At 43.8% G+C, this 13,181-nt stretch overlaps 1 protein-coding gene across 10 annotated transcripts in view; it reads left to right on the forward strand.

Moving 5' to 3' along the window:
• The window catches only part of LOC126537859 (uncharacterized), a 681,751-nt gene that overhangs the window by 556,546 nt on the left and 112,024 nt on the right, over window positions 1–13,181 (forward strand). For all 10 annotated transcript variants that reach the window (XM_055074489.2, XM_055074488.2, XM_055074492.2 and 7 more), the window contains one exon: window positions 6,238–6,345. In XM_055074489.2, coding sequence (XP_054930464.1) covers window positions 6,238–6,345 — 108 coding nt within the window. The remainder of the gene's footprint in view (window positions 1–6,237; window positions 6,346–13,181) is intronic.

The raw sequence follows: 13,181 nt of genomic DNA on the forward strand, positions 1-13,181 counted from the left end.
TTGTAAACACTTGAAATACTTGACCTAGTGTCATTGACATTATTCTGATGTCATGGGGAAAATTAGCTTACATCATTTAACAATAAGGCTAGGTATGTTGAGGTTTGTAAAAAAAATTTTAATGCTGTGCGTGTTTCTTCTGGCTTCACGTATGCATGGCAGCAGCAGCAGTGATCTCGTTAAGAAGGTAGCCAATGTACTATGATGTCTTACACATTCACTGCCTAAGGACCAAAACTAATACTGGTTTGTAGAAACAAGTAGCATGGTAAACTAGACTGCTTGGCCCTTCATTTAATGCAAAAACAAAAAGGCAGGGTGAAGATTTTGTCAGTACACCTTTAAAATATGGCCCTGTTACTGAACTTTTGTAGGGCATGCAGAAAAGCAGTGGCCAGAAAAACTTCCCAGTTATTATTTTGCTTGCACTGCAAAATTCAAAGTTTCTACCAATAGGGCTGAAGTGTTAAGGGGCTGTCTGAATCCATGTTCTATTTAAACATGACACAATGTCCAAAATAGGCACCACTGTGGAAGGCAGGTTAGTTTTACCCCCTGGTTTTACCCCCTGGGTTCCCTGTAAATGATAATCAAAACTGTGATTTTGTGCCTGCTAGAAGACAGCTGTAGGCACTTAATCGTCGTATCGGCTTTTAAGGAAATGCAATGATGGATGGTATGTGCAAGTTGTGTGACAAGGTGTGTAGGGCCATGTCTCTGGATTCATTGGGCAAGTGTAAGGTTCTAGACATTGGAGTAGAGCTAGAATTTTTTCCACTTGTGATACTACAACCCCCATTTTGTCTGACTTCCTAAGTAGCACTAAACCTTGACTTATGCCACTGCGCATCGGTTCTTTTGCTCGCATTGTATGCCCTATGCTTGCTTGTGATATGTTCAATTCCATTGTGCTGAGTAACACAGTGAGCCTTCAGCTAGAAACTGCTCAGAGCAGTATCAAGGTATGTGAGGACAAGGTGTGAGGTTGGCACTTAATAACCTTATCGGTGAAAATGTGTGTGGAGGAGGGCTTTAGTTTCTCCAGATGTCTTGCAATCATTTTTGGGGAAGACACAGCGCTAAAGCTTCACCTGAAGTTTGTTTTTGTCCTTGCGAGTGTCATTGTAGCTGAAAGGTTTCGGGTAGTTCTGTGTACAAAGGCTCTTGCTGGTGCTGCTTGCATTGGATTATTCGAGCTCGATGACTTATCTTTGGTCTCAGCCGTCTCTCATGGTGCATCATTGCAGCCTAACATGATGGAGCAGATTTTCAATTCCCCGGGCAGCTACAGCAGGTTATGTCTAGTGAATTTTTGTCCTCCTCTTGGACATCCAAAGCTCTGCTGTCTCGTCTAACATGCATAGTGGAGTTATGGGAATGAATGGGCTTGGCTCCTCATTGCCATGATGGCGATGCTGAACTGGCAGCTTCGTTTTGGGGGGGGGGGGGGGGGGGGCATTGTGTTGATCATGTGCCACATAAGCCACTGCACTAATGATAATCAAGGGTTGGGCTTATGTTATGATTTCGTGGATTTGCATTTTGCAATGCCATCACAGTAAAGGCATGCAATGTAGGGCTTCACCACGTCTGTTACAGTAATAGTAGAATGCTATCGCCATTTGGTGGTCTTTTCTACAAACCAAGATATGGGCAGTTTTTATGTTTACCACGTCAGAGACTGCAATAACAAACAAGGCAGGCATGAAAAGATAGCAATAATATTGTTTACGAATGTGACAGATGATACCAATGTTGTGAAAAGAATCTCAGCGCAAAAACAGCATTGATTACTGTGAAAAATAAATAACATTACGATGCAGCAAGAAATAAAAAAAAAGTAAAGTTCATTGCCAAAATGAATGCAGCTATTGCCGGAAAAATTTTTCAGTTAATGTTCCACTACATTAGCAGCCATAAATACATTGCAACGTATGGCATCACATTCTAAAATTGTAGGAGGAAATACCATGGGAATAAAGAAAATTGGGGAGTGTTGTTAGGTACTTAGGATGGATGTTACTGTTTTTGGTATTGCTTCTTGTTTTTGTGAAAGTAGCAGGGAAGGGGGGCAAGTATTTTTAAGCATGACCTGGGTGAGGTTTAAAGTGAACGTTAACAGCTACGAATTGCTGACGTTTAGGGTGGGTGGGAAGGACAGGCCATGCTTTTTCTTACTGTGCATTGAATTGTGCAGGTTACTAAATTTTTTAAATGTGTTGTTGCCACATTTGTGAATAATAATGTGTAAAAGCAGAGAGTGCATTTGCATAGGAGAGGGGTGGGGGCTGCCTCAAGAATGTCGTGGAGCGTGCTACTGGAAATATCCACAATCGGCACAGATGTTCGGTGGCCATGCCTAACGTTCCTTTCCTTTGTCACTGCTGTTGAGGCACGTCATCGCTGGGTGTTGCATTTGTCGTGAAATGCCAGGCTGTTCCTCCTTTTCGTTTGGCGCCGTCTCCTACAGAAAGAGCGATGCCTTGTTGCACCGCACACTGCTGTGCGACCACTGTGCAGCGAGTGGCAGAAAATGTTTTGGAATGTTGTGCAGCGCATGTTCTCCCATGTTCAGGCAGAGAGTGCGCACATTATGTGCAGCTGGAAGTGATCTGTCACGAAGCCAGAAGGCAATTCCCCCCCCAAGGAAGAATAGGTCAGACAGTGCTTGCTGTCGTCATGATATCAGTGATTGTACCAGGGGTTGCGGCCCTCTTTTCTTTTTATTATTAATTTTCTTGTTTTTGCATCTTGTTCAAGTGAGCAGACAAGCATTGTGTGCACAAAGCCCAGCGTGTTCTAAGTTGCAGCAGCCCCCATGTTGTGTGCCGTGTGCGGAGAAGCATGTTGGGAGTGAAATTGACTTCAGTGCAGTGGTTCTCAAACTGCAAGCGTTTGCTTCGTGTCTCGCTCATCAAATATTCGGTGCTATTAAAAAAAAAAATATTGAGACCCAGGTGTCGTGTTGGGGCCATGACATTTGAATTTGCCTGCTGCATTATGTTTTAGCCGCTTTATAGGTTATTTGCAGTCTACTTAAGTGAAAGGTTATCTCATGCTTTGTTGAACAAAAAGTCCGAAGTACCCTGCAGCCGTGCTTCTTGTTTTTGATTTCATTTGAACCAAAGGATATGAGGAATGACCCTGCATGGAAAGGCTGTCACAGATTCCTTGCAAGACGTCGTGCTGCTCGTTCTCTAGAAATTCATGTCAGAGGCACATTTCTGGAACAGTCCTTACTTTAGGACTGCCTTGAGCTCTATTGCGTACATTTGGCTGCTGGGAAGCTACAGTGAGAAACGCTGTCAAGTACGGTGGCAAATGTCAAGGTCACATGTTGATGTACGCAACACGGTCATGATAAATCAGCTAAATGCACACAGTTGTGCAATTGATATGTGAGTGCTAAGGCATGGACAGTAAATGGCTGTGTTCACAATCTGAGGGTAACTTGAAAAACAATTATTTGATGCGTGGATCGGCAGGCTGCCTGCAGTGAACCTACTCTTTAGTGCGAAGTGTTTTTGAAAGAGGAGTTTGTCACATTTTCACTTTCTGCAAAAACAACCCTTGAATGAGTCATGTAGAGCCACATAAATCATGTGGTGAGTGAAAACGAACCAAAGAGAAAATGCGCAAAATTTTTTCTAAGAGAAGTGTTCCTGAAATATTCCTTACAGCACTTCATGTTTGTCAGAGATGATCGCCACTTATAACTTGCAACACTATCAATGGTTGCACATCATGCTATGTTCATTTCCCCTTGGAACTTGTCCTAAAACCAAGCTTCATGTGGCTTCAGTTGCATCTTATTTCGAGTGAAGACTACCTTTGACAGCCAGATGTGGGTGGCTGCTGAGTATTCCCTGTGGAATAACGCTTGGCGACAGTGACTAATGACCTTATGTTTGCCACAAATGTCTTGTATGGTTCTCTCTGTTGGACATCTCTTCTGCCAACAGTGCATCGCTTGTATGTATCTGCTTACTCAATGAGTAGTTGTGATCCTGCTGGGCCTTGGTTTGTTATAACCAAACTAACATAATTAGTGGGTCATAAGCTGGCCAATGGCTGACAGCTACCTTACAAAATTTCTTAGACGATGGGAAACTGCTCTCACTAAGCAAAAGTTTGCCCTTGTGAGGCCATAATGAGCAAGTTCATGGGTACATCTGTTATAATACCTACTGCATTATTTCTAATTTGCCACACTTAATGGGCCGCTACCAGGCCACATAGCAAATTTTGGTTATATGCTGGGAGCTGTTAAGTGTCCTCTAGGGTGCAATCAACTGCAAGAACTTTTCAAATTGGCTCGTTAATAGCTGAGATAGAAATATTTCATTGCCGTGAACTGATGATTTCGGGAGGCGAGTGTCACCGTTAACATAAACACTCTCTCCACTCGCCCCGTCCAGCCTCTGCAAGCGAAATTCCTTCCCTGCGTTCTCCCATAACGGAGCTGGAAGATCGCATGACGCATGCATCACAGGCCCGGCCTTCTGTGTTTTTCGTACATTTTCTTGCTGCTCAGTGCACTTCCACTGACAATCTCGTGTGCGAGCTGTTGCGTTTCTCTTGTTTCGCACAGCTCAAGATTTTGTGCGCTGTGCATGAGAAAACCTGACTAGCGGTAAAAGTCAGTGCTACACGAATGCTGACACAGATGCAAGTGGACCACAGTGCATGACTGCGCATTGAAACACGGTAGAAAATGACATAGTTTCGCTTTCTGTACGCGCAGCTGCACGACATGGTTACAGACAAAACGAAAGTATATTTCTCTTGCTATGGTACGAAGTGAAGCAGACACACAGACATTCGATTTGCAGGTTTCGATATTTCTCTAAACTTTAATTAGTCTGTTTAAGTAACAGATTAAACATATAACTGACATTGCCTTGAATAATTATCGGAAATTGCGTGTCACTATGAGTGATGGCACAGTGACGGCAATTGATGTTGACTCTCTGGCTGGGAGCACAGTGCATGTGAGGAGGAAGGCAAATAGCGTTTATTTGAAATTGAAGTGCTTTCCATAGCACATAGCAGTCTAATGGCTTGCAGGCACTATTGTTAGCGCACATTGTATGCACTGCGCTTGCCAGTTCAAGATGGCCAGAACTGGTTAGGGGCCCTTTAATGCGAGATACTTATTCCTGCACGAGAATGTGGAAGTGCATGGTTTGCAAGCTTTTTCAGATTGTTAGACTGCCCTGTGAGGTGATTTTAAATTTTGTACATTCACAAAGGTCTCTGTGTTCGCAACTGATCATCGTTAACTGTACACTATGACTCAAAAACAGCTTTCCTTTTCAAGAGAGTATTCTTCGGACTTGTAGGAGGGTGGGGACAGAATCTTTTTAGTTTTCGACAGGGTGGCAAACTTTTACACTTGGGAGACCGGCAAAGGGAAAGGATGGAGTAAATTGACAGGCGCTTTATTCGCTTTATTCTTCTGGGCGATTGTTTTGCAGTCCCACTATGTACCATGGCTTCTGTTATTGAATGAGAAGGGGGAAACGAGGGGCCTGTTTTTTGCAAGTCACAACCGTACGAAACGAACAAATAATGTGGCCAAAGAAAGCTTAGGGGAAGGTAACTTTGGGTTTTAATTGAAATGTGTAAATTATGAGGAAAAGGGAAATGAAACTGGGATGAAGTGACACCTTGCCTCCAGTGGTAGTTGAACCCACATCATCCATCAGTAACGCGGAACTCGAACCCATCGATCCCCCGGCATTATGCATATGGTGCTCTACTAATGGGTGGTAGAGCACCCCCAGAGATGGTGCCCTCAGGACAATATATGCAGGTCTTGAAGGCTGCGCTTTTGCTGGTTGCATGTGGCGGAAATACGTCATAGACGTCAAATTTTGGACACCGCCTGTTGAGATACTACGGCAGATTGGGTATTTTTATGTGTTCTAGATCTGGCTCTAGAAGGTTTAGTGAGTGCCACTCAGGGCCATGGTGGTGGATGTGGCACATCCTTTTAACCGCAGGCATCCTGATCCGTGTTTAGCACCTACCGGCAGCTAGTTGTGTTTAGTTGTCTTTTTGTTTTCATTGATTTTCCTTGTTAATTCTGCATTTCAGTATGAGTAATAAAAAAATAAAAAGAAGTTGATTTCATTTATGCTTTCTGTGGCTTCATTTTCTGTTGGTTTCATATCACTGCTGTTATTGTGTTGCTTGTCACTGAAACCTCACCTTCTCTCTCGTTTGCTTTTGCAGGCTTCCCAAATGTGACCCATCTTTGGAGGGTTGGTCTGAGATGAGCGTGGTCACCAATGTAGTTCTCAAGAAGCGGAGGAAGCCGGAAAACAAACCCCAGTCGCAGTTGTGAGTGCAATGACTTTTTTTGCTTCATTGAACCAACTTGCTTTCGTTTTAGATTCATGAATCGTTCCATTTATAGACAGTCGTACATAGCAGATGATGCTTTAGAGAGACTTCCCGCATCCGCGACCACCGGTGCATCAAATATACAAGGCAGGCATAGGTATGCACCATGGCATTCCATGTAACAGTAAGTTGAGCTTTTATGTGGTAAAATAGGATGTAAGTACTATTACATAGGAGGTAGCTGAGATCTGTATTTATATAACACCGAACGAGTGTGGCGATACATTTGTGCGACTAGCGGCTGCAGCGCGTTCGCGTTCAGAACATAGCATGTCAGATACTGAGAGCACAAAGGAGCACAAATAATAGATCATTTGATGTCACCTAGCATCCATAAAGTTGCAGTTGTAATATATGTAGTTATTCTGTGGAGAGCTTCACAGATTTATAAAAAGCAACTGTGCTGCGAGATGCACCGCGGGAGAGTTATGTGACCGAACTGTTTGTGTCAATTCAGCAGTGCTCATGCTAAGTATGAAACGCAGTGTAGCCTTCAACTACCTTGTTCTTGTTGCAGATTTGTGGAGCTTTCGATGCATCAGTATTCTGTCACTGGCTAGCACTTTACTTTTGCCTTGTTCGCTGTAGCAGTCAGTTGTTCCTCGCTCTCCAAAACTGGTTCGCACATGTGCATGGCCTTGCAATTTTTTTTTTAACCGCTGCAGATCTGCTTGTGCAAAGTGGGTTAACTCTTTTGCTATGTAAGAACTCATCTACACCTCTGTTTTTGGGTTCCAAGTAAGAGCAGCACGCCTGCCCATAACGGTGCTGGAGCACTGTGTTTCTTCAGTACCATTCACTGTCTGTAGCAATCATCAGTACTCACAGTAAAAGGTTACTAACATTCTGAGGCACCCAAGATAAGAGAAGTAAATGGAGCCAAGGTGGCTATATTAGGAACAAACTCTCGATATTCAGCACGGACTGTCCTGAGTTGTAGCTTGCTGCTGACGTGAAGCTCTGTCTTGTCACAGCAGCCCAGAGACTTGACAATTATGGTACTGCACTGATATGGAGACACTTCTCACTCTAAAAATACATAGTCACGCTTGAAGTGCACTGGCTGGCAGAGAACTAGCAATTTTGTTGCACGGCGTGTCATTTGATGGATTTGATGCCACTGGCACGCTTCTTTGACATTTCTTTTTGCTGAGCAGGAGTGATTGTGCTTGTCTGTTTGTATTGGCCCGATTGAGATCTTTCTTTTTTTTTAAGGGGACTTATGGAGGAGTCTGCTAGTCAGTTTGCGCAGGATATTTAGTTTCTTTCGGCAGCACGATTGCCTTGTACATGTTGGTTAGCATAAGAAGCCATTGCAAGCTATGTCGCACATTTGTTTTTGCTTCCTTACACCTTGGTGGGTTTGAGCAGGGTATATACAGTACTCGGCCTTCCTTCTGGGCATTCTTGCAGTAGTTGGCTGGCTTTATTGTATGCTGAACTTGACACCCCTTTACTCATTGTTTGGAAAAATATGGGCAAACGTCGCCATTCTCATTTTGGTCTCGTTGCCATCACTGTCAAGTGACATGGACTGTGGTGACACCTGGATGCATGTTCCTCATTTCTAACAATAATATTTCTCTGTTGTCACTGTTTTGTTCATGTTGCTACATCTCACTGGCTATGTTTCGAGGCACCGATTTCCTGCGCAATTTATGAATGGCACATCGATCACCTGACTGCTTTAATGTCTAGTCTAAATGGCTCTTGCACTTTCGACTACTGGCTCATTTGCCATCACATTTAAATCGGTACTCTGGTGGCATTACACAGTGATTTTGCCAATACTATCGTATTTACTAGAATATAGGCTGTCACCAATTCTAAGCCCACCCCCGAAAGACCAAATCCAGAAAAAATAACAACCTTATCTCAAATGTAGACCAAACAGAAAAAGTGAGGACAGTGTTTACAAAATGAATATGAATTATTGAATATGAACGTGCTGAGCTTATTCCACGTTGCTATCTTCCTTATTGCTGTCATCTCCTCGTTGCGGCTGGTACACGCAAAAAGCGTCTCCTGTTGTCCCCTCCAACGATTATTTTCTCATCGATGCTGAAGTCCCGCCCGGCTTGAACATTTGACAATGCGTCTGCGCTGCACGATGCACAACTTTTCGTTTGAAAGTTGCAGCCTAGTGGCATTGCCTGTTTGGGGTCATTACTATAACGCCATGCCACTTGCCGATGTGACAGCTCAAAATGGCGACATCGCTCAAGTACTTCATTTGGCTACTGGCACGGCTAGTAGCGCCTGCGATACTTTTCTAGATGGCGCACAATGCACTAGCTATGCACAATATTTATCAATTTCAATTAAAAACTGGCCTGTTCTTTAACATCCTCGATTCTAAGCCAGCCGACCCTAGAGTTTGTTATATGATGATTTGAAAAAAAAAAAAAAAAAGCTATTGGCCTAGATTCAAATACGGTATGTTTAAAGTATGGTTTAAAGTCGATATAATGAACATGGATATAATGAAATAAATCTACATTTTGGTTGGTCATGTTTTATTTGAAGTGTCATCCTGCTAAATGACAAAGAAAATGCGGGATCTAATACGATATTCGTTGCCTCAAAGCGATCAATTTTTCAGACCTCCACGATCATTTGGACTTCCCTGTGGCACTGCCACTTACCTCTCGAACCTACGTATGCATGGCAAACGAAATTTTGGATGGCTCACGATGTACTGCTAGATTTTTTGCACGATGCTGCACGATGCACGATGCTGCAAACGTAGCAGCCGTGAACAAAGTTGCGACCTTGCTGACTTGACACCAAAGTGCAGCTTCAATTGCCAGAAAACCAACACTGGTTAGGCCTAGTGGTCTATGCAGCATATATGGCTGTGACAAAACTCTGCTGACGGTTGACCTAGTGCCTGTGGCGACGAGCCGTTGTGGGAAGCTTGTCGGGAATATGATTGTACCCGTAAACATCATTGGTGATTAGGCATGAGATCACACGCACGTGCTAGCCTGATGGCCGTAGTAGGGGAGTTTGGCTTTTGGCTTGGTTAGATCACAGCTGCCAAGCCAAGCCATTTCATCGATCCCGTGTGACCCCATCGCGAGCACAGTTTCATGTTAGTGATGATCAGAGGAGCGTGTATGCAACTTATTTTTGTTCCTGCGCCATGTGTTGGCATGGCAAGTTGCTTGGTGTACATTCCTCAACCCTCACCAGCAAAACTATTTTGGAGCTTTCTGCTGAACTTCTGATATAATATCACTGGGTCATTGCTATGCTTCATCACTGGTCATGAGGTGTTAGGCCATAGTTTTCTAGTTATTGTAGAGGACAGCGTTAGCCCACTCCATTGTGGTTGGGGGCCTTTTCTATATTAGAACTCTGTAATCCACATTCGTATGTCAAATGTCTTGCCCCGAGTGATAGCTCCAAAACTTTCTAGAGGTCCCTTGTCAGGGGTGTTTGCACAGGCCTTCTTCTCGGAATATAATGAGTAATCTTTTGGCAAGTGACTGCATAGTTGGTTGCGTTGGCATTTAATGCCATTCTTTCTTTGACTACACTGTTTGCTGTAAGTTTTGCATAGTAACATTAGAAGGCGGTATCGAGACACCCTAGTGTGGACTGGTTGTTGGGAAACTTGGAAAGTGCACTGCTGCGCCCCTCCATTCCCCCCACATGTCAGTCCTGTGTCTAGGCCTTTAAGGACGTCCCAATTCTTCATTACAGTAGACTCCCTCGAAGATAAACAGGAAGGAACCTCGGAAATCTGTTTCTTACCGGATGTTCAGCTTTAAAGGGCCCTAAACAGGTTTGAGCATTTTGAATGAATGACGCGGCACACACAACCACACAGCTGTTGCAACGTGTGCCGAATCTTGCAGCACGCTACGTAGCGGCTGTCTCTCAAAATTACAAACCAGAAGTCTGCTGACATTGTTTTCCTCGACCAGTGGACCATGTTGCGCTGGCTGCTTCTCAGTTCGGAAAAAAAAAAATGGATGCAGCATAGTGTCATTTAGTAGATTCCTTTGAACACTTTTTGGGACACTAAGGGACATGTTGAAGTAAGTGTGGTGCTCTTCAAGGAAAGTATTCCGAAATCAATTTCTGAAAAGATCCCCCTAGTACAAACATAAGTATGAGTGGAGTTCTTTACTTTCCCTATTCCCCCTCAGTGCATTCGCTTCCCTTCTGGATAGTTGCACCAGTAGCAATGCCTCGCCTATCGCACCCGAGTCACTTAGCTTCAGCATCAGATATATATATATTTTTTATTTCCGTGGTGAGCTTATGGTAACTTCTACTTCAGGTCATCGCGAGCTGTTTGGAGAGGGGATGCAGTGCTGGGGTATGGCTCCCACCGACGCCAAGACTCAAAGGTCACGCCCGGGACCCTTCCCTAGAGGTTGGCGAGCGCCTTTCGAGGTGGGCCTCGGAAAAAGTTCTCTAAAAGGGCCATATAGCTGCATTTACATGAATGCGAAAAGTGGTGCATCATGTTGCATTTCTAGCACATTGTATTCATGTAAACAGCGGCCATGCGCTAGGAGGCGAATTGCATTGATGCAACAGGAGATGGTTGTTCGAGGCTGTGCAAGTCGTCTTGTGCAGTGCATGTAAATGCTGGCGCTTAACGTGTGAGGGAGAGAGATGGCCACCCCCTTGTGCGTTCCTCCACTCATCCAATCACTGGGAACGGGCTCCACCGTGTTTTGAAAGAAGCGGAATGCGCTACATGTAAATGCTGTTGCATAGTAATTACTGTGATGTGCTAAAGAATGCAGCACATTACTTTTGTATTCATGTAAGTGCAACTCATGAGTAGCAGGTCATTGGACTGGCTGTGTACATTCATTGATGCATCCCGAATTAATAACCTGGCATATCTAGAATGGTGTGCGTGAGTAGTCAAACCTCGTTATAACAAGCAAATGGATAAAACTAAGCAGTTGTATTTCCCCTTAAAATTTCAATTAAACGAGGTGAATGTTTCAACGAAGCGAAATTTTTTTACGTATGGATAAACCATCTGTTTTTAGTTCACAATGAAGATTTACAGGTCGTTGCGCATTGATTAGGCCAATGTCTGGGGGTGCCGCAAGCAGGTGATCAGATGTGGTGGCGATTCAAAGCTGGAAGCTGCTTGCCAGTGTGCCAAACTATCCGCACTGCCAAGTTGGAGGCTATGGGTCTTTGAGATTGGGCAATGTAACAAAGGTGCCAAAGGAATGCGGCCACATACTACTGCCACCGACTGCATTTTGTGGACATTACACTGTGTTTTTGTTTGTCGTCACATTATCATCACTTCGAAATAAAATGCAAGCAGTGAGGCACATTGATGTGCGGTGTAACTGCTGCTGCATTAAACAGCACATGTGCACTCGGATTAAATTCTTCATGTTCAGCTCTTTTGTGTAACACATTGGTCGCTCATCTTAGTGGCATTTCTTGAGAGTACGATCTGAGCACTACAGGCTTCTTAATTCGTACAATTCTTGCCACTGGACGCCAGTGTAAAGCAGCAAGTGTTGTTGTAGAAAAATGTGCTTGCATCCAGTGACGAGTGTTTTCACAAAATCAAGAGTATTGCAGTGCTCTTGTACATTTATGAAGTGCTGGTTGGCCAAGCGATTGGCTCATTAGTTTATGCCAGAACAGTTTTCTTCTGCGGTTCAAGGCAGGCTTACCTGGCAGGAAATATGCCTTCCTGCACCCTTGTCGGGCAGTGTTGTCTGTGAGGGTGGGTAGTGTTTATGAAGAAGTAATGGTTACAGTGAAATACTTTGGCCCCTCCTTCAACTTTGTCATATCGAGGTTTTCCTGTAACTTGGGGTCAAAAGCAATCACCAGGTGGCTGGCAGCTATGGACTGCTGCCTCCTTACATTAGCTGGCAACTGTCCAGCAGTTCAGAAACTTATGATTGCATAATTTATATATGTATGAGTGATGGATGAAAAATAAAAAGAACCTGTCCATCGTCTTTTGTTCATATGCACTGTGTAACATATGTAATCTGACACGTGAACCAAATAGCCTGCCAAGAAGTGCGCCTGAGGCGATAAAGAGCCTTTTCTTCAATAAGAGAGAAAACCATCATTACATTGCACTTGTTAGCATGCCACCCTTTTAAGCTAACTGCCAAAAAATTTTGATCATGTAGAAAACCTGGTTTCAGATTGCGTTAATATAGAGCAGTCTTCTTGCAAAATCCTGTGCTTGAACTACCAGTAGATGCGGCACGAAAAGCTGGCAGAAACAGATGTTTTTGATGCTCACAGGAATAAAACTCCACCATTAGCTCTCATTGGAAATTAAGCAGAACCCGGAATGCTGAGAACCAGTCCAGATTCTCAGCATGACCTCCGAGTTGACGTGGCACGTTGAAAATCTCTTGAGGTCTTGGATTTGTATTATACTTGCTTACCACCAGGTGCCTTTATTGCCTGTTTAGGCAGTATTTAAAGGCTGTTAATAAGACAACTGGAAGAAGTCCACATTCTCACAAGCGCACATCAGATAAAGATAGATAAATTAAAAGTGTACTACAACACGCTCGAACGCCCTAGATTCTATCCTTGCACGCCAAAGAAATGGAAGGAAAAGGAGCTATGTTAATTTACAGATGCGTATGTCATCAAACACGGAAGCCTAAAAATACAAGCAGGAGAGCCCCGCTCAGCTAAACATTTTCGTGGCTCTCAATACCTCGTTTCACTACCCCAGTAAAGCGATATGTGCAGCCTGTAGCAGTGGAGCATCAATGTTACATACGCCAAGTTAGATGGTC

This window comes from Dermacentor andersoni, chromosome 4 (assembly GCF_023375885.2).
Source record: "Dermacentor andersoni chromosome 4, qqDerAnde1_hic_scaffold, whole genome shotgun sequence".
In the NCBI taxonomy this organism is placed as follows: domain Eukaryota; kingdom Metazoa; phylum Arthropoda; class Arachnida; order Ixodida; family Ixodidae; genus Dermacentor; species Dermacentor andersoni.